The following is a 23,969-nucleotide window of genomic DNA, read 5'->3' as shown; positions in this document are numbered from 1 at the left end:
TTGGCTCTTAGTTGACCAATCATGGCTCTGTCAGAAGTTGCTTTGTTTATGGAATAGCTCAAAAACACAGATCTATCACCCCAGTGAACAGTCTTGTTCATGTTTGAAGATACATTTGGAAAGTACAATTTAGCACAGTTAGTCTCAGCAGATTAGTCAAATGATAGAATAGAACATTTAGCTACCTATTATGATGTTTATATTACATGGCTCAAGCATGTTCTCTAATATTTAGTTAAATGTATCTGGTTACAATAGCCATTTCTTTTCATTTAGATTTTGAGTGTCTTTCTGCTCAGTTAAGTTCTGCTTTTGAGTCCTGTTCTTTCTGTAAGCTTTACAAATTTGCTTAGAAATAAGTACTTGATGAAGAAGACTTGTCTTCTCTTGGTTGTAGTGGTAGTGGTGCTGGTAGTATGGTGGGATATTTTCACTTAAATATCATTTATTTCCTAAGTTGTCCTATTAAAGATAAGATTAGGTCAGTTGGTCCTTCAGAGCAGATTTGGCATTAATTACATTCTCTTTCTAACTGCCCACATGACTGGTCCAATTTGAAGAATCTTAAACATACTACACCATTGAAGATGACTAATTAAAAATAAGAGCTCTTTAAATTAAGCTTTTGCCTTAGCTTTAAGGCAATAAGGAGCTTTTCTTGGAATTGTTGGTTTCTTTTGAGAGCTGACAAGCCATATCACTTCCAGGCCTGAAAATAATTTGGCTTTTCACAACAAAATAACATTTTTCTACTTGTTGCTAAGCATTTTGTTGGCATTTTGGGGCCCTTAATTGACAAAATATTTCCAGGGATTAATCTATATTGACTCATTTTTCACTACTTAACAAACATTTATTGGATACCCATTTTTTTTTTTTTTTGCTAGTTTCTCTGCCAGAGATGGGGAACACACTGATAAAGTGCGAAATATCAAATCCTCACAGATCTCTTTTACCAGTTTAGTTAAATTATTTTCATCAAGGAATGCTACTTTACAGTTTCCTAGAATGAGGTTCATTTCCTTTTTTCTGCCTATTCCATGGATTAAATTTTTTATTCTTGACACTTACTAGTTGTGTGATCTTGTTTCTTCATCTTCAAAATATGTATGAAATACCCATGCTGTTTTTGTCATGGGATAGTTTTAAGAAAAAAAAAATGTTGTTTTTACTATCATTGTCACCAATATTATTGTTACTCTTAGGTACTTAACTTTAGAGTCCAGTGGAGAATTATCTTTCAGTGGAGAATATTGTGAATCACATATTAAAAATTAGTAATTACTGGAGGGGAGGTGGGTGGGGGGATGGGCGAAACAGGTGATAGGGATTAGGGAGTGCACCTGTTGTGATGAGCACAGGTTGATGTATGGAACTGTTGAATTACTATGTTGAACCCCTGAAGCTAAAATAACACTGTATGTTAACAAGCTGGAATTACAATAAAATCTTTTAAGAAAGAAAGAAAAAAAAACTTCTGTGTAGAATCAGAAAAAACAAAACGAAACAAAATAAGGCCAGCCACAGGGAAGCCTGTGAGTAGACACGTGCACCCCTGTTTTCTAATACATTTGTAGTGAGTGAGTTGCTTCACGTCTACACCATAGCTGTTGCGGAAATTAGCCACACAATCTCAGCATTGGCCTCAGGCAGCTGAAGAAAGTGGGTGAACAACGTTCTTGGCCAGATCAACATTTGCTACAGTTAAGCAGAGATGATAAATCTGTTTTTCCTGACTGTAACTAGACTCAAGATCAGAATTTCTGTCCGAGTCCACCTCAGTCTTTATTGAGTATATTAAACAGACTCTCTGTTGATTTTGGCAACATCTCAGTGCTAGGACAGCCCTCCTAGCTGGGCTAGCAGTGGACCTGGGTCATGCCCATAACTTAGTCTCTCTGGTTATACCAGCAGCAGTGTTTTATGTCCATTGGGTTTTAGTTGAGTTTGAGAATGGTTTCCAATGGAGCACATACAAACAGTTGTTCTATTATTTCTCCTGATGCAGGCCAACATGGTGCAGTGGCTAAGAGAATGGACTCTAGAGCCAAACTGCCCAGGTTCAATCCCTAGTTCTTAGGCAACCTTGAGGAAGCCAGTGAACTTTCTGTAAAATGAGGATCACAATAGTATCACTCATTATTAATAATAATACCGTAAAAATTAGTAAGAGCAAAGAAAGTGCTTTTACAAGATACTTTTGAGTACACCTGTTTCATTTCCGAATGATGCTAGAATGCTAGTATTTTAATATTTGTACTTTATAAATGAATTGCTAGTCCAGATTTTGCATTCTGAATGTTGAAAATTTTCTCTATTAATATTACAATTAATGTGTAAATATTATAGCAGCTTACTTTGAAATCTGGGAATAAATAAGGAACTTCCTTTCTGAATTGTTAACTTTCTGGGCCATAAGTACCATATATATTCTGGAGTTGTTATGGGTTTAAATCTTTCAAATTTGAAAAAGAATAATACTTTTTATTTTCATTGAAAATACATACTTCTGTGATCTGGCAACAACTGTAAAGTTTTTTTTAAAGGTTTTATTTATTTTAGAGAGAGAGGGCAGGAGGGGGGCAGAGAGGAAGGGAGAGGGAGAGAGAATCTCGAGCAGACTCTGCTGAGTGTGGATCCCGGTGAGGAACTCAATCTCATGATTCTCAGATCATGACCTGAGCCAAAACCAAGAGTTGGATGCTTAACTGACTGAGCCACCTAGGTGCCCCAACAAATGTAAAGTTTCATCAGGCTAGGTTATTTGATGAACTGACCATTTATAGCTCTAAATATTGAAATTGAAGTACAAAAAATGTGCTAATAAATTTCATTCATCAAGTTAATAAGAATTTTATTACAGATTAAGGTCATTTGAATTATTATTTATTTCACAAATTAAAATAACATAAAATGAATTAGCCACTTGGTATCCATGTTAATAACTTCAGAGAGTTGATTAGCTTATCCTTGGAATTCTTCCAGACTGAATGGTATAAAAAAGTTTCCATTAGAGTTTAACCAGAAATTGATTCTGTTTAAGATGAGTAGTCAGTATGCATTTAAAAATATTCTGAATTACATTTTATCAATTAAATATTATAGTGCCTTCATTGGGTTATTATTAACATGTCTGCAAAATATTACCGAGTCCTTGTGATGGATGTGAGAAACAAGTGTGTGGGTATCAAAGAAGATTGGCAAATTTGATTTCATTGAAATGTCTTATCAGCCTGTCAAAAAAATTAAGCATAGAAATAGAGAAAAAGATTCTTACTGCCAAAGTCGAGATAGGATTATTGAAAAAGATGAAGAAGCTATTCTCTGTCAGAAGCTTAAAATCTATGGAAAGGCTCCTGAATGACATGTGGAAGCATGGGAATTATTTCCTGTTAAGCAGCAAAGGACAGAAAGTAAATCTCCCTTACTAAACAATGAGCTTCATCAGGCTAGAGACTTGATTTTACCCTCATTTCTCAGAATTTAACCTGAAGTATAGCATCTGTGGGGTGTTCAATAATAAAAGTCTGATCAAAAGTTATTATGAAATGAAGGTTAATAGATCACTTATGAAAGATCATAACAGTTTCTGTACCTATATTAGGAACTCATTCATTGAATTAAAAAGGATATTGAGATTTAAAATATATGCAACCGCATTGGGTAAGTATTTGAAGGAAAACCAAGGGAAAGGTGTCAAGAAATCCTGAAAAGTGAAGGGAAGCTACATGATGTGAACATTTTAAGAGGGTTATAGGAAAGCATATGGCATATGGTTATTATTCACAGTGATTTTTTTGGCTGCTAGAAGCAGAATGAGCTATGTAATTAGACAACCTGTCCGTAATTATTACTGTGATTGACATTATTTGAAGCACATTCATGATTGTTCCATAAGACCTGGGATTATCATAATTAATGAAAACATGAGTGACTAATTGATGATAACTTCTGCCCTATCAGTACTGCTATACTTTTCAGGTTGTTGAGTAAGTCTGCGGAAGGTTCATAATTTCGTTGTATACAATGCAGTACATTTTGTGTTCTGTCTTAGCATTTTCCCTTAGCTGTGCCACATTTTGGATAATATGAGACGTGACACATTCGACTTGGATGTTACAAACAAAACATAAGGCAGCTGAAGGATGTAGTCATGGGAGAGACAATTTAACCCACTTTCTCTGTGTTAGTCACGTTTGGGAATATAGCAGTTCACGGAAACCTGTGCAGGGGGTTATTTGGGGTTATGAGAGGCTTACAAAGTCATCTGAGATAGGCTTATAGAAATATAATTGCTTTTTTAGTTTATGCATTGAATAAGGCATCTTAGAGCATTTGTGGCTTGGCAGGGGATGAAATGTGGTTGATAGTTAAAAGAAATAAGAACATACAGAACTCATTTTAGTTACTTACTGTAAAGCTTGTGTGAAATCCCAGAATAATGTTGTATCACTAGAGATCTGCCTGGATTATTGTGTTTATGTATCATTTTCTGTTAAAGGTTATGTAAACAAATGCAGAAGTAAAATTTTCAGTACAGTGCTTGTTTCACTGTAGGCGTTAATGGTGATTATTTTAAAAATTATCCTTCAATGGCTACTACATATGTGTGTTTACACAAGTTTGATTTTCATATAAATGGAGCGGTTTAACAAACTGCCCATGAAAATGATTATTAACGTCTTGGGCCTGTGTATTTTAAACACGAGATTTTAAAATGTTAATTCTTAAGATACATTGCTATTGGGAAACGCCATTTATTTTCGCTAGCTCTTTAGTTATATTTCTTCCGTCCATATGATTTAGCTGTCTGTAAAATGTTAACTAATCAGCTAAATAATGACATACTTCACAAGTACATTTAGCTAACTTTCAACTGAGTGAAGTTTGAAATACTTTGGAACATTTTAGAACTTTGTATAAGTAGGACGACAGTATAAAATTACAGAGTAAAATTCTTTTAATATTTTAGGAAACTTGGAATCCAGATAATTTCTAATTTTTACAAATCTGGCATTGTGCTGTTTATGAAGGTGATAATTGCAGTTACAGAGATGCTGTATCACATAAAGAAAACCTGATTAATATTTTTCTTCCATACATTTGCTTTTCTTTTTTGAATTATTGATCATATTCCTCTGCTTTAACCTTTGTCATGGTTTGAATAAGTCACAGAGAACAAGACTGAAAAAAACCAAACTATGCAAAGCTCTATCACTTGTTCTAGTCTTGTGTAGAAAGGGGCTCAGCTTAGTAAAGCTTTGTGTGGCATTTTGTTGAACCTATGCAATCTTAAAAGTCTTTATCTCATGGTAGAATAGATTTCCAGAGGGGTAAAACATAAATAACATATTATATCTTATTTCTTTGTATTGATGGATCAATTGAGGTTGAATTGACATGGTCAAAGACACTGAAAACATTTCTACCCATAATGGTCCCTCTATTCTCTACTCCCGTAGTACTTAATTTATGCTACTAATACTTCACCCATCAGATGGCACTAATGATTTGTACACTTATCTGTCTCCCTTATCATAATGGGAGTTGCTTGGAGGCGGGAGTTGGGTCCCAGCCGTGTTTGTTTCCCCAGCTTCTAAAAGGATGTCACATACAAAGCAATCAGTAAACATGTATAGAATTAGACTGTATTGTTCAAATATTTTTTGTCAGATATTCTTACTGATTTGACTCCATGGATTAGAAAAGTACCTTTATCTATAGCCAACAGGACATTGTGCACATGAAATATTTCAATAAGACGCTGCTTTAAACAAATGAAAATACAGAAAAAGGAAATATTTGTGTCTATTTGGCTATCTATATATGTATCTACATACATATCTATATAGGTCTTTGTATTTATGCCTAAATCTACATTTGATTCATACATCTTGGAATTCCAAATAAATACCTTGATCACCAGTGATCATCACAAATTTGAGCTCGATTTTAGAGAAATAATTGCTACAGTGTCTCGTGATCACAAAGATAATGTCCATCCTGTGTGTTCTCTGTGTATAATTATGCAGTATTGTCCTATATTTGTTTCTGGTTGCTCCTCACCCTAGTCCACTTTCCGCTATTTAATCTCTCTAAATGTAGGTCTGGTGATGTCACTCCTTAATTCTAGCTTCCTCACTTGACCTGGAGGATCCTTGATGATTTTGTTCTTTTCTGTCTCTCCGTGATGATCATTTACCCCATTTTACTCCCTGCCTTCTGCCACACAAAACTCGGTAGTCTCCCAAACAAGCCAGTAAATCTCCATGACTTTTCGAAGATACTCCTTTCTGTCCCAGATGCCCTTTTCTGCTGTATCTGTCTAGAAAACTCAAATCATCCTTAAAGATTCAACACCGACTATAAGTTCAGAGGCTTTCCCTGCCTTCCTCCAGGCAGAACAAGCCACAGCCTTCTTTGTGTAGGCACACCGTCTCCTGAACCTGCTTCCACTTTTACATGCAGCCAGTGGTTTTATAATATTTGTTTTCATCCCTGTCTCTCCTTTTACTACGATAAAATCTTTGAAGGTCGAGTCCACGTCTTTGTATCTTTTTTATCTTCAGAACCAGGCATACCATCTGGGGTATAGCAGGTGCTCAATACATATTTGTAGAACAAATTCTCGTATTTAATCTTCACAACCACATATGTTTACAAATGAAGGTGCTGAAGTCTAAAAATACTGAGTAACTTGCCCAAGGTCTCACAGCCAGTGAATGGCAGATACTTTACTTCGAGTGTAGGACTCTTTCATCAACTTCGCAGGAGCGTGCCTGCCTTTTCTCCTGGGAATACCAAAGAGCGAGCCGTTTGTGTTCACATCCATCCTCCTAGAAAATTGAGTCCTTGTGGCTGCTCTGATATAACCCACTGCTGCCCTGAGAATTGTTTTTCCTGCTCTTTTCATGCCTGTGAACACCTCGCCACTACTTGAATTGGCTCAGGCTTGGCTGTCATCTTCGTCTGGTTTGATGTATCTGACTTCCTTTGATCTTGATTCAGATTAGTCTCTAATTTTTTTTCTTTCTTCTCTGGTGACAAAGTGTCCGCCTTATATTGCTCTTCACCAAAACTACTCAGACTTCCTACAGAAACTTGATGGCACCCCCCACCCCCATAGTACTTCCCGTTTTCCTACTCATCACCATGCCTGTGTCTGGACCAGGCATATTCACTGTTAACCCTTTAGAATCTGACATGTCCAGGCAGAAGCCATTTGGGGATGTTAAGGGATATAATTTGTCAAGTGTAATAAGAATTCTTAATAACTTCCTTTACATATATTACTAAATACCAGTCTATGAAATGCTGATATTGTAAGAAATAATGAAAAAAGAGTAGATTCTGAGATCGTATTTATTTTTTATATGAACTACAATTTACTGCCAAGAGTTGTTTAACGCTTGCTCCTTAGATACAGGCCTTCACTTTTAGTTGCCTGTAGCATATTGCTTTTTGGATGTTTACTGTCACATTACCCACAACATGTCTAAAAGTGATTTTTTTAGCTTGCCCTCCGAAGCAAACTTTTTTCCACGATGCCATTTCTTTCAGTAGCCCCCCCCCCCCCCCACTTTTAAAAAATTCCATCAAGTCATTAATACTTTCTCTCCATCATCCGCGAAGGGGACCAGTGCAGCACGGTATCAATGTTGGTGGATTTTTCATTCAAAATATCTCTCGGGGGGCCCCTGGGTGGCTCAGTCATTAAGCGTCTGCCTTCGGCTCAAGGCGTGATCCCGGCGTTGTGGGATCGAGCCCCACATCGGGCTCCTCTGCTATGAGCCTGCTTCTTCCTCTCCCACTCCCCCTGCTTGTGTTCCCTCTCTCGCTGGCTGTCTCTTCTCTGTCAAATAAATAAATAAAATCTTTAAAAAAAATATATCTCTCGGATACGGCAGTCCTTCAGCAGAACCTCGTTCTAATACATCATCGTCACTTCCCCTCTGAGCACAATAGCCACTTTCTGTCTCCCATCTCTGCATACATCAAGCCTCCCTGTATACCGCAGATAAGTTAATTTTCCTAAGACACTACTTTTATTATGTCATTATGCCTGCTACTGCCTATTTATTAAGACCAAACTCTTCCACCTGGTAACTGAGGATTCACACAGAGGAGCTTTTTTTTCATGTTTACTCTGCCTGGATTTGTCCTTTTTTAAAAAGCTGCTTCCCCCATTCATCTAGGTAACACTTCATCCTTCAACAACCCACTTTAATGTCACTTCCCCTGTGAAGCCTTTTCTGAACTAATTAATCATTTCATCCTTTGTGTTTTATAACATCCATCATATTATAATACAGTTAGCTGTTTATCGGTCTTTCTCTTACACTTTTGAGTTCTTTAAGGTTAGGAACTAAGTTTTAGTCATATATTTCCTCCACAGACACAGTGTAGTATCTGGCATAGAGTAGGAATTTAATACATATTGGTTAAATGAATGAATAAGAAAAAAAGTAAGGGAAACTTTCTTTTTTTCCATGTGTTATTCTCAACTCTGAATTTATTCACACTTTCTTTACCTAGCTGAAAAACCTTCTCACTGTTCTCCAAAAATTCAAATGTAGTATATTTTTGAAAACAGTTCAATACAAAATGATATGTTATGTTCGGCATTATTTGAACTGTTTAAATGTAGACACATATTGCAACAACTCTAAGAAGGGTCTATATTGGAGTGGTAGGATTTATTTTTACTATTAACATTAAACTTATTTAAACAAATTTTAAAGTTCCACATTTTACCTTGTGCTGCTTTGATAGAATAGCTTATCGTGGTGACCTTAAAATATGAACGAGAATAAAAGCTGTTAAATGTGCACCATCAATATATTATTCCCCCACACACACACCCCTTTAGAGTTCCTTCAAGGATCAGAACAAATTCTACTTTTTTTCCACTAAACTTTGCATAAATAATTCCATTTTACAGATTTTTTTTTCCTCAGATTTCCTTTGGCATTTCTAGTGTGTAAGAGAAAACCATTATTTTGTTCACTGTATCCAACTATTTTGTTTGATCTCTTATCTCACATTAGAGCCAGGATTTCTTTAACTTTATTTTGAAACTTTCATGGCCTCAGGTTGACAGTAGGCAATTAATCAATACTTTGTAACTGTTGCCGTTACTATTATTGTTGTTGTGGGGGAGGGGGAAGGGCCCCAGCAGGTGACTGACAAGCTAAGATTGTTGTTGTTTTTTGTTTTGTTTTGTTTTTTTATTTTATAGCGATACAGGTTTTTATAAAAAATTAGCACCTTCCCTCTTGGAAACTTTTTGTAGTTTTGTTAAATTGGGTTTGCCTCTGGCTAGAATTTTCTTTTTTTTCTTCTTTAATTTAAAGTGTTCTCTCTTCTGAGTTTTGTGAGTGTTCTTCTGCCAGGCTTTTCTTTCTTCTTTTTTTTCTCTTCTCTTTTAATCTCTTTTAATGCCTTTTTTTCCCCCTCAATTACACAATGTCATTCTCTCCAACAATGTAGAAAAGGAGTCTTTTGCTAATAACTCAACATTGCTAAATTTAAACAGTTTCTTGAAATTCTACTGATGAGGCAAATGTTAGTTTTTGTTTTCCTCCAGAAGCGTGAAGCAACATATCATGTATAGCTTATATTTCCTTGAACAAGAGAGTTTCATTTTAGAAATTTACCTTAGGTTTCACTTTTGTAATTACTTAGCCATTTACTTTATATCATTTAAAAATCACACTACTAGCACACCAAGATATGTGGACTAAATTTTCATTATTGATCAATATATATTTATGGGTGCTATATATTAAAAATTAGGATTAAATAAAACACCATTTTAAGTTCATTTTACACTGTGGTTTCTATCAGATGTTTGAGTTACATAATGGAGTGGGCAATCAGTATTTAAAGAGTTGAATATTATTTTTCTTCAGAAGGAAAACCACATCTTCAATTGGTGTTTCTTATAAATGAAAGTGTTCATTGGTCAAGTTGAAGTATGATGATATATTTCATGTTCCCACCCATTAATTTCAATATCAAATAGTTTTAATGTGCATTTTTAAATTGAAGAAGTAACAAGATTGCATACCTGCTTCAAAGTAACATTAAGATTTTTATTTTGGAAATACACAATTCTCTCTTATTCTCTCAATCTAGGCCATGTGTCTTTTTATTCTTAAAATTTTCACAAGGTCCACCTTCCCTCTCCTTAATTTGTCTTGAATTAGGAACTTAATTTGAGAAGAAATACAGTATTAGTTTATGTCATATTTGTCAATTTGTTGTAAGTTTGAACTTCTCACCGTCGGCTCTTAGGGTCTGGAGCAGACTTCTAGGATCAGTTCAGTTCCAGTTCAGTGTGATGGAGTATAGACCATTGATGTGAAACTCTCAGACTAAAAAAGGACTGAAGAAATAAGATCTATAGTCCACAGACTATAAAAATATGCTGTTAGAAATGAACCTTACAGTATATAGTTGGCTGGAGAACTAATTATATTATTGATTAAACATACTAAATCATTGAACAAATGATGATGAAGTAAGATGCTTCTTTAAAGCCAGAATTTAAAGAACACACATATATATGCCTAGTTAACTATTCCTTTTTTAGCATATTTATTCTCCATTTCCATTTTTGTAAAAATCCAGGATTGGTATACTCCCAGCTTGAAATTACAACTCACTCAGAAATAACATGCTGTTTATCTGCTGGCTCAAAACTAGGAGGCTCCAGGAGTGAGCTCAGAATTAGCTACAGCAATTTAAGTGTTGCAGTCTTTAATCTCTGTAATGATACTCCTCAAGTCCCAACTACCTAGGGGCTATTTAGCCCTTGTTATCTCTTGCAACTTCTTTTCTTTCTCCCTCCTCCCTCAATGAAGGCAGGAGGCCAGGAGGACTAATAGCTGCCAGCATTTTTGTTAACAAAACCCAAGCTGTTCCTTTAAAGCAGGCTTCTTAAAACAAAACGACAGAGAAGTGCTTTTTCTTTACAGTTTATTTCCAACATAACAAATCAGCTTTTATCAGAGCAAATACAAAGGTCTAAACATCCCACAGAATAGAAGTTTTATGATTTTGTTTGTTTTCACAACTTTATGGTAATGCGTTATTAATGCCTGTTGATCTCCACTTTATGTTCATTATCCTCAATTCGCATATATATCCATAGATATTATAGTTTTATGCCAATATGCCTTTTGCTATTTGTTGTGATCTCCTGAGATTCTTTCAGAAGATAAATGGTGTGTGTGTGTGTGTGTGTGTGTGTGTGTGTATGTGTGTATTAGAAAATGAGGTGGGGGGAGGAGGGAAAAAAAGTGGGCAGATCAGAGAGAGAGAGAGAGAGAATGAGCTGTTCAAATGGTACTACCAATAAATGGTGTCAATAGCAAAATGGCACCGGAACCCGGAAATTTAGTTCTTATTCATTGAACTTAACTGAAAAGGTTATTTGGGACTGGAATTGTAGGCGTGACCCTCTAGAATGCACAAACAACCTAGTCTCTTTCAGTTACGTGCCCACTGTCAGAATCTGCTCTAACCACTGCTTTTAAATTTATTTAAGGCCCATTGTAGCCCATTGATTTTGTTTCATGTCGTGCTCAAATCAACCACCTTCATTTCAGAGTAACTTAGAGGCATTTTATTTACTGGGTTCTTCATGGAGTTCAGTCTCACCACGTAGGCTGACGAGCATCATCGGTGAAGTAGCACGCATTCTGTTCGTGTTGTCACATGCACTCTGTCATAACCGTGAACCACCTATGATGTTGCCCCGTCTACTGTATTGCAGGAGAAACAGAGGTTTCTGACGGATGTTCTGCATGAAGTGATGCTGCTTGACGGCTTGGCCAGTTCCCATCCAGTATCACAGGAAGTGCTACAGGCAACAGATATTGACAGGGTGTTTGACTGGATCGCCTATAAAAAGGTGGGAATAGATAAGACCCAAGTGCCAATTGGATATTTCACTATCCCAGGGCAGCCGAACTATTTCATGTGAGATAGATATGTTCTTCTTTTCTTCCTGGCTGATAGAAATGGACTGAGTTAGAAAATAGAGTCACTAGGTTCGTGTCATTTTATGAGTTAGGGCTTTGCTTTATAAATCAGCAAGATGGAGATGAATGTTTGCCAAATAATGCATAGAAATGTTGGAAGTATTAATGAATAAATGTTTGGAGCCTTGATATGAAATTGCTGTACAGATTGTGTTGTGTGAATGTCATTGTTTATTTTTATTAATAAGAGAGCTGACCTAAACAGTGACAAATGATTTGTCATCAATGCCCCTTAAATACTTATTTTGCTTAGCTAATACAAATGGGTGTAGGCAGTGACATATGTATTTTATAGACATTATTTGAGGGACATTTAAGGGATTAAACATCTTTCTTGGGTAATAATCATGATAAATGAAATTTTAAAGACTGGACTTTGACTGACAAAGATTTTGGACCAATGACCAGACAGAAATAAGACACACTCTGAACTTTTTCCCATTGTTATGTGGATTAAGATTTTTCCTTCTATCTCTATCCCTTAGTTGTTCTAATTTAACGTAATATATATCTCTTTGTTTAATACTTATAGCTACTTGGAAATTGTTAAGATAATGTTAAAATCTACTTCATCTTTGGTGTAGATTGAATTGCATTGACTGGAATTTCCATGTACTTTATTGATTTATAAATTTTTTAAGTTTTTAAAAACTGTTGCTAATATTTTTCCTGAAATATTCCTATTTACAACTAGAGGTCAAATAATGATTCATCAGGATTCCTTGGTACACTAATTTGGATATTTGGTTTTGTACTCAGGAAACGACTATCTCAGTGATTATGAGTTAATGTTATATGCTATAATATGTAAAGATACAAATCGTGTTGGAAAATGTATTTTCAAGTCACTGATCATTGCATTGGCTATAAAAGGTTTTTTGATGATTTGGAAAAATAAGTGGAAGTATAAAACCATATTTAAAATATATGTTAATAAATGGAATATTACTCAGCTATCAGAAAGAACAAGTTCTCAACATTTGCTGCAACATGGACGGCACTGGAGGAGATAATGCTAAGTGAAATAAGTCAAGCAGAGAAAGACAATTATCATATGATTTCTCTCATCTATGGAACATAAGAACTAGGAAGATCGGTAGGGGAAGAAAGGGATAAAGAAGGGGGGGTAATCAGAAGGGAGAATGACGCATGAGAGACTATGGACTCTGAGAAACAAACTGAGGGCTTCAGAGGGGAAGGGGGTGGGGGAATGGGATAGACTGGTGATGGGTAGTAAGGAGGGCATGTATTGCATGGTGCACTGGGTTTATATGCAACTAATGAATCATCGAACTTTACATCAGAAACCAGGGATGTACAGTATGGTGACTAACATAATATAATAAAAAAATTAAAATAAAAAATATATGTTAATATATTTATGTAAAATATCAAAATTTAAAAAATATATATATTTATATATGAGGGTTTTTTTACTATATATTTTTAAAATTCTTTATCTAAATTCAATGTAGTTAACACATACTTTATTAGTTTCAGGGGTAGAATTTTGTGATTCATCAGTTGCATATAACACTCAGTGCTTATTACATCAAATGCCCTCCTTAATGCCCATCACCCAATTACCCCTTCCCCCTACCCACCTCCCCTCCATCAACTTTCAGTTTGTTTCCTAGAGTTCAGCATCTCTTACGGTTTGCCTCCCTCTCTATTTTCATCTTATTTTATTTTTCCTTCCCTTTCCCTATGTTCATCTGTTTTTTTCTTAAATTCCACATATGAGTAAAATCATATGGTATTTGTGTTTCTCTGACTTATTTCACTTAACATAATATCCTCTAGTTCCATCCACGTCATTGCAAAGGGCAAGATGTCATTCTTTTTGATGGCTGAGTAATATTCCATTGTATTTATATACCACATCTTCTTTATCCATTCATCAGTTGATGGACATCTGGGCTTTTCCCATATTTTGGCTATTGTGAACATTGCTGCTATAACATTGGGGGGAGGTGCCCCTTTGAAACACTATGTTTGTATCCTTTGGATAAATACCTATTAGTGCAATTCAAGCATGGGGCTTGAACTCACAATTCCAGGATCAAGAGTTGCTTGCATGCTGTACTGACTGAGCCAGTGAGATGCCCCCTATCTCTTATCTTTTTGATAGTAGCCATTCTAACAGTTATGTAGTGATGTCTCTCTGTGGTTTTGGTATGCATTTCCCTGATGATTAGTGATGTTGAGCACCTTTTTATATGGGTCATTTGGTCAATTTTCTGTATTCTTTTGAAAAAAATGTCTATTTAGGTCCTCCACCCATTTTTAATTGCGTTATCTGTGGGGTTTTTTTGCTATTGAGTTGTGTGAGTTCTTTATACATTTTGTATGTCTTGTTCCCTTATCCAATATATATTTTGCGAATATTTTCTCCCATTTTGTAGGTTGCCTTTTCAATTTATTGGTTGTTTCTTTTGCTGTACCAAAGCTTTTAGACTGATGTAGTCCCATTTGTTTATTTTGCTTTTGTTGCCTGTGCTTTTGGTGTCTTATCCAGGAATTTGTTGCCAAGACTAAAGTCAAGGATCTTTTTCCTTATGTTCTCTTCTAGGAGTTTTATGGTTTCAGGTCTTACATTGCAATATTTGATCCATTTTTAGTTAATTTTTGTGAGTGGTATAAGATACGGGTCCAGTTTTATTCTTTTGCATAGGGATATCCAGTTTTCTCAAGACCATTTATTGAAGAGACACCCCATTGTGTGTTCTTAGTGCTCTTGTCACAAATTAGTTGACCACATATGCTTGGATTAATATCTGGACTCTGTTCTTTCTGCTCTACTGGTTCTGTGTAACCATTTTTGTTTTTGTTTTTGTTATGCCAGTACCATACTGTTCTGATCACTATAGCTTTGTAATGTAGCTTGAATCAGGAAATGAGATGCCTCCACCTTTATTCTTCTTTCTCAGGATTGTTTTGGCTCTTTGACGTCTATCCTAGGTTATAAATCTATAATAAAAAATTATTTCTGTGAAAAAATATCATTGGAATTTTGATAGGGATTGTATTGAATCTGTAGATTGCTTTGGGTAGGATAGAGATTTTCACAGTATTAATTCTTCCAATCCAAGATCATGGGATATCTTTCCATTTACTTGTGTCTTCTTCAGTCTCTTTCATCAATGTCTTATGGTCTCAGTATACAAGTCTTTCATCTCCTTGGTTAAATGTATTTCTAAGTATTCTTTGTCTCTGATGCTATTGTAAATGGGATTGCTTTTTAAATTCCTCTTTTAGGTAGTTTATTGTTAGTGTATAGAAACACAAATGATTTCTGTATGTTAAATTTGTATCTTGCAATTTTATTGACTTAAAATATTCGTTGTACTTTTGGTGGAGTCTGTAGGGTTTTCTATATATCATCTACACAAAGAGATAATTTTACTTCTTCCTTTTTGATTCGGATACCTTTTATTTCTTGTTCTTGCCTAGTTGCTATGGCTAGGATTTCCAGTACTGTGTTGAATAGAAATGGTAAGAGTGGGCATCCTTGTTATTCCTGATCTTAGAGGAAAGGCTTTTAACTTTCACACTTAGTATGATGTTAGTTATGGGTTTGTCTTCATAGCTATTATGTATCTTTATGTTTTAAGTACCACTAAAATACTGTCCTTCCTGTGTGTTTTCAAGTGATGATAGATCTACTGGATTTTCAAAGAAGACTTCACAAGACAGAAATTTTAACAGCTATACTGAGGTATAAATATAGTAAACTAAGGTACAATTTGATATATTCTGACATATAGATACACAGTGAAAACATCATCACGATTCAGTTAATGAGCATACCCAACAAATGTTTTCTATGCCTCTTTGTAATCCCTTTCCCATCTTTCCTCTCTCCTCCATTGATCAACTTTCTCACTATCGATTAAATTGCATTTTCTAGAGTTTTTTATAAATGAGATCATATGTATGTAGTCATTTTTGTCTGCTGTCTTTCACTCAACATAATGATTCTGAGATACATTCCTGTTGTAGAATATATGGATATATTACATTTCTACACTCTCCTGGATATTTAGGTTGTTTCTAGTTTTTGTCTGTTAAAAAGAAAGCTGCTATAAACATTTGCGTGCAGGTCTTTGTATGTATATTTGCTTTTATTTCTCTTGGGTAAATACCTAGAAGTGGAATTTCCAGATGATATGATAGGTATGTTCAATGTTTTAAGACTACTGATCTGTTTTCCAGTGTAGTTATACCATTGTGTCATGGTATATTCCTGTTGAACATGTATCAAAGTTCTACTTTCTCCACATCTGCACCAACATAAACATGGTATAATCAGTTCTTTTAATTTTAGATATTTTCTAAAAGATTTTGTTTATTTATTTGAGAGAGGGAGAGAGAGCATGAGCTGGGGGGAGGGAGAGGGAGAAGCAGACTCCTTGCTGAGCAGGGAGCCCAAGATGGGGCTCGATACTGCAACCAAGATCATGACCTGAGCCAAAGGCAGATGCTTAAATGACTGAGACACCCAGGCACCCCCAATTTTTTAGATATTGTAATGGTATCTCACTGAGTTGTATATTACATTTCCATAACAGCTAATGATATTGACCAGTTTTTCATTTGCATATTTTCTCTCATGTATCTTCATTAGTGAAGAGTCATTTCAAATCCTTTGCCCTTGTTTTTTTTTTAATTTGATTGTTTTCTTATTACTGAGTGTTTTTTAAAATTAATTTAATTTATTTATTTGAGAGACAGCTTGAGCAGGGGGAGGAGCAGAGGGAGAGAGACAAATAGACTCTGTGCTGAGCATGGAGCCTGCTGTGGGGCTCAGTCTCATGATCCTGAGATCATGATCTGAGCCAAAATCAAGAGTTGGACGCTTAACACACTGAGCCACCCAGGCGCCCCTCTTATTATGATTTTTGAAGATTATTCATATCCTCTGAATACAGGTTCTTTATCAGATATATGATATGCAAATAATGTTATTCCCAATTTGTGACCTGACCTTATTTTCGTGATAGTGAATTATCTAATAATTTAGAAATTTTGCATCTATGTTCATGAGGGATCTGAGTCTTTAGTTTTGTTTTCTGGTTTTGTTATCACTATAATGCTATCACTATAATGCTAGCCTCATAGAAACTATTACCCTTTTTTTTTTCAATTTTCTGAGAGAATTTATATAGAATTTATGTTCTTTTTTTGTTAAATATGTGGTAGAACTTACCGGTACAGCAGTTTAACCAATATAGCATGGAATTCATTCATGGGAAGATTTTTAACTAGTAACTTAATTTTGGTATTATTAGCCAGTTATTCAGGTTATTTATGCTTCTTGAGAAAGCTTTGTAGTTTGTATCTTTCCTAGGATTTGGCTCATTTCATCTAAGAAGTTTAATTTATTGGCATCAAGTTGTACATGATATTCTCTTATCCTTTTAATAACCACAAAATCTCTAATGATGTCACCTCTTTAACTCCAGATATTGTTAATTTTTAGTCTTGTCCTTATTGTTCTAACTGGTGTAGCTAGAAGTTTATACATTTTATTTTCTAAAGCCCAGCCTTTGGCTTAATTGATTTTTACTCTTACTTTCTATGTTATAGATTTCCTCTCTAATCATTACTATTTTCTTCTTTTTTACTTTTGATTTAACTTACTTTTTTTTTTCTGGTTTCTTAAGGTATAAGTTCGGGTTATTAATTGGAGACCTTTCTTTTATTCTAATTCAGATGTTTATTCCATAAATTTTCTCATAAGAGTACTGCCTAAGGGTTGCCTCAGATTTTGATACATCGAGGTTTCATTTTCATTCACTTTAAAAGATACTTTCTAAATTTCCTATTTGATTATTAGTAGCCCCATGGGTAAATTAACTTGTGTTATTTAGTTTACAAATATTTGAAGATTTTCTAGACTTTTTTCCTGTTGTTTATTTCTTACTTAATTCTGTTGTGGTCAGTAAAATATATTCTGTATGACTTGAATTTTCTTAGAGTTGAGGCTTGTTTTATCGCCCAGAATTTGGTGTGTGTTGGTAAATGTACCATCTGCGCTTCAAAAGAATGTGTACTCCACTCTTGTTGGCTGGAATATTTTATGAATGCCACTTAGGTCAAGTTGGTTGATAGAGTTGTTTGAGTTTTTTATATCCTTACTGATTTTCTGTCTACCTGTTCATCATGCTTTCTTGATGAGCCCTCATTGTTCAGATTCACTCAGATCGTACTGAATCAAACATCTAAAAATTTAGTGAAAGATAGTGGCCCAGGTACTGTTGGGATATCTGAAAAATAATCTTCAAATGTAAATGTGGAAAAATAAAGATTAGAACACTTTGGCTGAAATATGAGGGACTTCATTTTGAGAATCTCTGTATCAGGCCTTGATGAACACCTTGTGCCTTAGTCTAGGTCTCTGATTTGGCTTCTCTCAGGCTCTTCCTGTCAGGATAAGATGCAATCACCAATTTCCCTTTGTAGGTAGCAAGGGTAAACCATGTCATTCTGGGATGTATGACAGGTCATATGGATAATTGTACAGCTATAAATAAGATCAACTGCTAACGTTTGTTGCACGCTTACCTGGTGCCAGGCACTGTGCCAAACTTTACATCTATTAACTCATTGAATTCTCATAATCCCCTAATTGGATCGTTATTTCCATGATTCTCATTTTAAAGATGAGGACATTGAATCATGGTCAATCTAAGGATATGTTTCCTGGGAACTTAAGTTCCAGAGCCATTGTTCTTAAGCACTACCATATTTTATCAACCAGTTTGCCTGGAGCATTCATTCTAAAATGATTTGATAAGCCTCTGCTCATATTCCAGGCACTGTGTGCTAAGTACTTGGAATATAACAAGGCACAAAGGAGAGATAGCATATAAATAAGTCAGTGCAGTAATTGAGTATTAGTGGCAATATACCCATTTTAAATGTGGGCACCTAACTGAAACCATCTTAAACAATAAAAAGGGATTTGTTGACTGAATAACTGATAAATCTGAGATGTAGTAGTAGTTTTAGTAATCATTGACTCTAAGTATTTTAACAAGTCATCTGAAATCTATCTTTTGTCAGCTTCTTAGCTCTTCATCTCTATCTAGATTATTCTTAGATAGGTGGCCCCAAAGAAATTAGGCTGGTAGAGTCTTCAACTTTATGATTCTAATGAGCTCAGAGAAAGAGCAAACTTCCTTCATCACAATAGAATCTATCTGTTTCCACAAAAGGCTATGATTTTTTCTGACTTAGGTAATAGATCACTACCGGCCAATCCCTATGTCTGAAGGATAAACAATTCCTATGGATATTCTACTAGCTAGCATGGGTCATGAGCTCACCGCTGGCATAAGACCTAGACCACATAATCAATAGGCCCCTGAGATCACCTGAAGGAGGTTTTCCAAAAAAAAAAAAGATAGCTAAAAAAAAGTAATGGATGTCAATCTCAGAATCTTAGGTGTTATGATAGGAATACGTACAATATATAGTTGCTGGGGAAGGGGGGAGGGAATGACAAAGAGGCAAACAACCCCATTCTGTAGAGCAGGTTTAGAAAAGGAAGACCATGTTGTTCCTTGATTGAGCAGAACATCAAGTTCAACATATGATAGTGAGGGTTTGGGGTAATAGACAGGCTGAGGAGATAAGCCCGTTGGAACTGGAGGACCTCTTATGCAATACTAAGAAGTTTGAACTTTATCCAGAAGGCCAGGAGGAGCCAATGAAGAGTTTCAGGCAGAGGAGTAACATAATTAAAATCGTATTCTAGAAACAATATTCCTATAGGTGTGAAAGAGATTAAAATAATATGATAGATCTAGACATTTTAGAAAGATTGTAGTGACTAGAGTGTAGCATATAGAACTTACTATTTTTTGTTTTGTAGTATGTGGTACTTAATAAAAACTTTTTGCTACTACTTTTCTGTGCTCTACTCCCTGAAGATCCTGTTTCTAAACATCATTAACCTCTGCCAACAATCAACTTCTCATTGCATCAATGCTTTGTTGGCTTATCATGTCTTGTAATTATTCCTTTAATAATTATTCAAATTATTCCCACTTCTGTTTTCTTGTTATTCTTCCTGAATAGTAATTTCATTACACTTTAAATAAACTTTTTAAAATATAGAAATGCATTATAGGTGTAGAGAATATTATACAGAAATATATATTGGATATTAGGAACCAACAGACCAAATACTAATTTTTATAGATTTGAATTTAAGAACTGAGTGGTTTTGAATAAATACTGAGTGATATTCAATACGGATACCCTCAAGGCCAGGATTTAAAGAAAGATAAACTCCTAAAATTGCATACACATTTTTAGAATGGGAAGAGAAAAAAGTGAGAGTCTGTTAAAAAAATTACATTCCAGTGAAATAACAATTTTCCATTTTAATAGTAATTGAAAATGAAGATGCTTTTTCCTGAAGTACAATGGAAACAAGGAAAATACGGTCCGTAGGTAGAAAGACCGGAAAAGATGGATTGAGATAGTCTCTTTGCTCTAAAAGCACAATGGGAAATAAGAATCAATGACCCAATGACCTGGGTGATGAAAGTGAGTGAATGCTCATTAAATTTACATATGATGCCAAATTGAAGAGAATTGCTACAAGCTTGGAAGAGAGAAAGAGATTGCCAAATGACTTAAGCAAATTTAAGCAGGATCCTTTAAAAACAAGAATACTTTTGAACAATTCTTGTATCAAAGCTGACATATTTTATGAAAATCCTTGTATGGCTAATGAGGAAAATGGGTACAATTTCCATCATCTTTAGAAGTGAATAGGAAAAGGCCGATCCGCCATTTGCATCTGTTGTCCTTTTTATAACAGGTTTCCCATCCACAGCATCGTGTCAGCCAGGCCATGATTAGGACACGGAGAAAGCACATACCAACTCTATAAGCAGAGCAGGTCACTTCTGTAGAAAAACAAAAACAAAAACAAGATGGTTACTTCCTTCAAGAATATAACCCAGTAGTAGACATAAGACATATGAAATGAAAATAGCAGTTTTACTAAGCATGGCAGTAAAGTGCATCTCTCACTTAATGAGCGCTTACTATTTACAAGGCATTTTGTGAGATGCTTTGCATGTATTATCCCATTTATTCCTAACAGAATACTTGGAATGTAGGCATTTTTAACCCATGTTACTGATGAGGAAACTGAAACGTAAGAAATGAAGTGATATCTACAGGGTCAGACATCTAGCAAGTGAACAAGCCAAGGATTTGAAGTCAGATCTACAAGAGTTTTCACAAATAAATATATTTTAAGGCAGGTTAATGATATGAACCATCTCAGTGGATGGCCAGCGTCAAGTTCTGGCTATCTTCGATCCTCTCTTTTTCTGATCCTAGTTGTCAGGAAATCTTATTGTCTCTGCTGTCAGAGTATTTCCAGTATTTATTCTTTCTCACACCCCCTGACTTTGTCTCTTATCACCGTCCCTTCACTCATGGTCCTCCTGCTCCCCCAGCTCTTTTGCTTTCCCTGAAATCCAACCAAACTCCCCCCCCACCCCCGACGAGGGTGTTTGAACTGGCTGTTCCTCCAGATGTTGTCATGGTTCTAACTTGTTCTCCTTCCAGCCTTTACTGGAATGTCACCTTCTCAAAGAGGATGCCCGTTTTAACACGTCAGCTGACACCCTCAAATATTTCTTCACTCATTTCTCTTATTCTGACCCACTTACTGTTTGGGGCTGTGTTGGTAGCAGTCACCTTCTAACATGTTATACAGTTTTCTCGATAACATGTTTACTATATTATCTGGCTTCCCGCTTTCCACCACTGAATGTGAGCTTCATAAAGGGAAAGGGTCTGTGTTTTTCATTAGTTTCCAGTGCTCATTATACTGCCTGCATAAAGTAGGCAGTCACCAAGTATTTGTTGAATTGAATTAAAATAAATGTAAGGAAAGTGATATAAGCGAAACATTATGGTGTTTCAGAGGGAAAGATCCCATCTGTTTATAGGAATTAGGAAAAGGAGTTGGCACTTGAAATAGGATTAATGAGTTTCAGATGTATTCCATATGAATTCCAGAGGGGGAAGGAAGATTGTGTTGTCCAATCATTCTGGTTCCTAATGGGTTCTGTCACATGTGGCCTGAGCCCTAGACCTCATGGCACACCTCTCCTGGCAGCTCAGCTCTCCTCCAGCTGTCTCTGCATTCTCCTGCCTCAGACACAGTAGCCTCCTGTTCTGCAAGTCTTTCCAGCCCTTGCTCTTCTACACAAGTCCTTCTTCATAGCCATTGCTTTCTCATTCACAGTCTACTACATAGATACCATCAAACGAATAGAAGTGATGACTATTTTGGCCTCTCTGACACAGTTGTGCGTGCTTTATTGTATAGCATGGTATGTATGTATGGCTTTGCTGTGCACGTGGTATAGTATATATATTGATTAACCATCACACTTGTGGTCACTTCTGTCCAAACAGTTGGACAACAGGCTTTGGGTCAGGTACATAATGGCAATATACTATTTGTGGGAATAATAGTATCAGTTGCTCCTTGAGGATCTGTTTTGCCACTGGACATCCATTTAATTATCTCATTTGTTTTCCCACTCCTGCAAGGTGGGCACAATAATCGTCAGTTTTCATAAGAGTAAACAGAGGCCCAGAGAGTTTAACAGTGTCCACAGGCTCTTAGGTGTCAGACCTGGGTTTTACATCTTGTTTCTAACTCATGTTCCTTCCACTCTACCAGGACACTTCCTTTAAGTAATTGCCTATTATGTCACTGTTTCAGTGGGAAGTATGGTTTGGGTTATATATAATAAAGTAAGGGATTTTCCCTGAATGAAAAAGTACAGTATTTTTTTAAATAAATAATGGACTGACATACACTTGAAAATAAAGGGTTATGGAATCTGGAAGGTAATAATCACTGTTATGATCGTCTCATAAAGAAAATATGAACAGTTTAGGAGACTGAGACAAATTAAGCAGAGAAGAGAGAGACAGAGAGAGGGATGGAGGGAGAGAGAGAGAGAGAGAGATTAATTTAGAAACAATTGGAGATAAATCCTATCAGAAAAAGCTAAAGAACTTACATATGTCCAGCCTGGAGGAGAGAGGGCAAAGAGGTGACTTCATAATTGGCTCTAATATATGAATGGTCATTATAGGAAGACTGCTCACCACTTCCCTGTCAACATCAAGGTCAGAGTAAGATAAATAGCCTTAAATTACAGGAAGAAATTTCAGCTCCATCTAAGAAAGAACTTCTTGACATAAAAGGGAATGAAACATTTCGGTGTGAAATACCAAGGATTAGAAAATCTTCATTCTTTGATATTATTTAAAAATAAAATTAAGAATCTGCTCCCAAATTAGCAAACTAAATTGAAGAAGGGCACTAAAAAAGTTCCCCTGCGTCTTGACTTCACAGTATATCATAGTCAAATACTGTAATATAAAATTTATAATCTACTAGAAATTTGTTTTGCATGCCCATCTTTATGTGTGTATCACCCAGTTTCTTGATTATAATTGTAGAAGTGTAAATGGTAAAAGCAGCAAACTACTTGCATCTTAGGTAAAATGGGAAAATGTATAGATAGTTCTCATACATCTCTGAATCATCCGTTGATACCTGTAAAAAATGATGGAAAGAATGTCCATGATAGAACATACTTTAGAAATACCTTCCCTTTATTGCCATGAATCTGGTCTTTGTCCTTGGCCTTGAATTACCATTTTTCTACTACCATTTTCTGATTTTAAGACATCATGTAAAGGAAATGCCTTTTTGCCCTTGCGAAGAAAATGTACATGGTGGGGGGAGATGACTTTATTGACATTTTTCTGATAAATGTCTTTACCATTTACTGGTAAATTATTAATTTGTGCATTTTGCTGATGGAGGCAAGTTTTCTTTTGCATGTGTGTTTGACTCACTCA

The 23,969-nt window shown here is 35.6% G+C and overlaps 1 protein-coding gene across 1 annotated transcript in view; it reads left to right on the top strand.

The window, feature by feature from the left end:
* The window catches only part of TRHDE (thyrotropin releasing hormone degrading enzyme), a 363,943-nt gene that overhangs the window by 204,110 nt on the left and 135,864 nt on the right, over positions 1 to 23,969 (top strand). The window contains exon 6 of the mRNA XM_026500012.4: positions 11,780 to 11,917. Within this exon, the coding sequence (XP_026355797.1) occupies positions 11,780 to 11,917 (138 nt within the window). The remainder of the gene's footprint in view (positions 1 to 11,779; positions 11,918 to 23,969) is intronic.

Source organism: Ursus arctos, unplaced genomic scaffold, assembly GCF_023065955.2.
Source record: "Ursus arctos isolate Adak ecotype North America unplaced genomic scaffold, UrsArc2.0 scaffold_21, whole genome shotgun sequence".
In the NCBI taxonomy this organism is placed as follows: domain Eukaryota; kingdom Metazoa; phylum Chordata; class Mammalia; order Carnivora; family Ursidae; genus Ursus; species Ursus arctos.
Note: the sequence above shows the minus strand (reverse complement) of the source record. Positions and strands in the feature narration are given on the sequence as shown.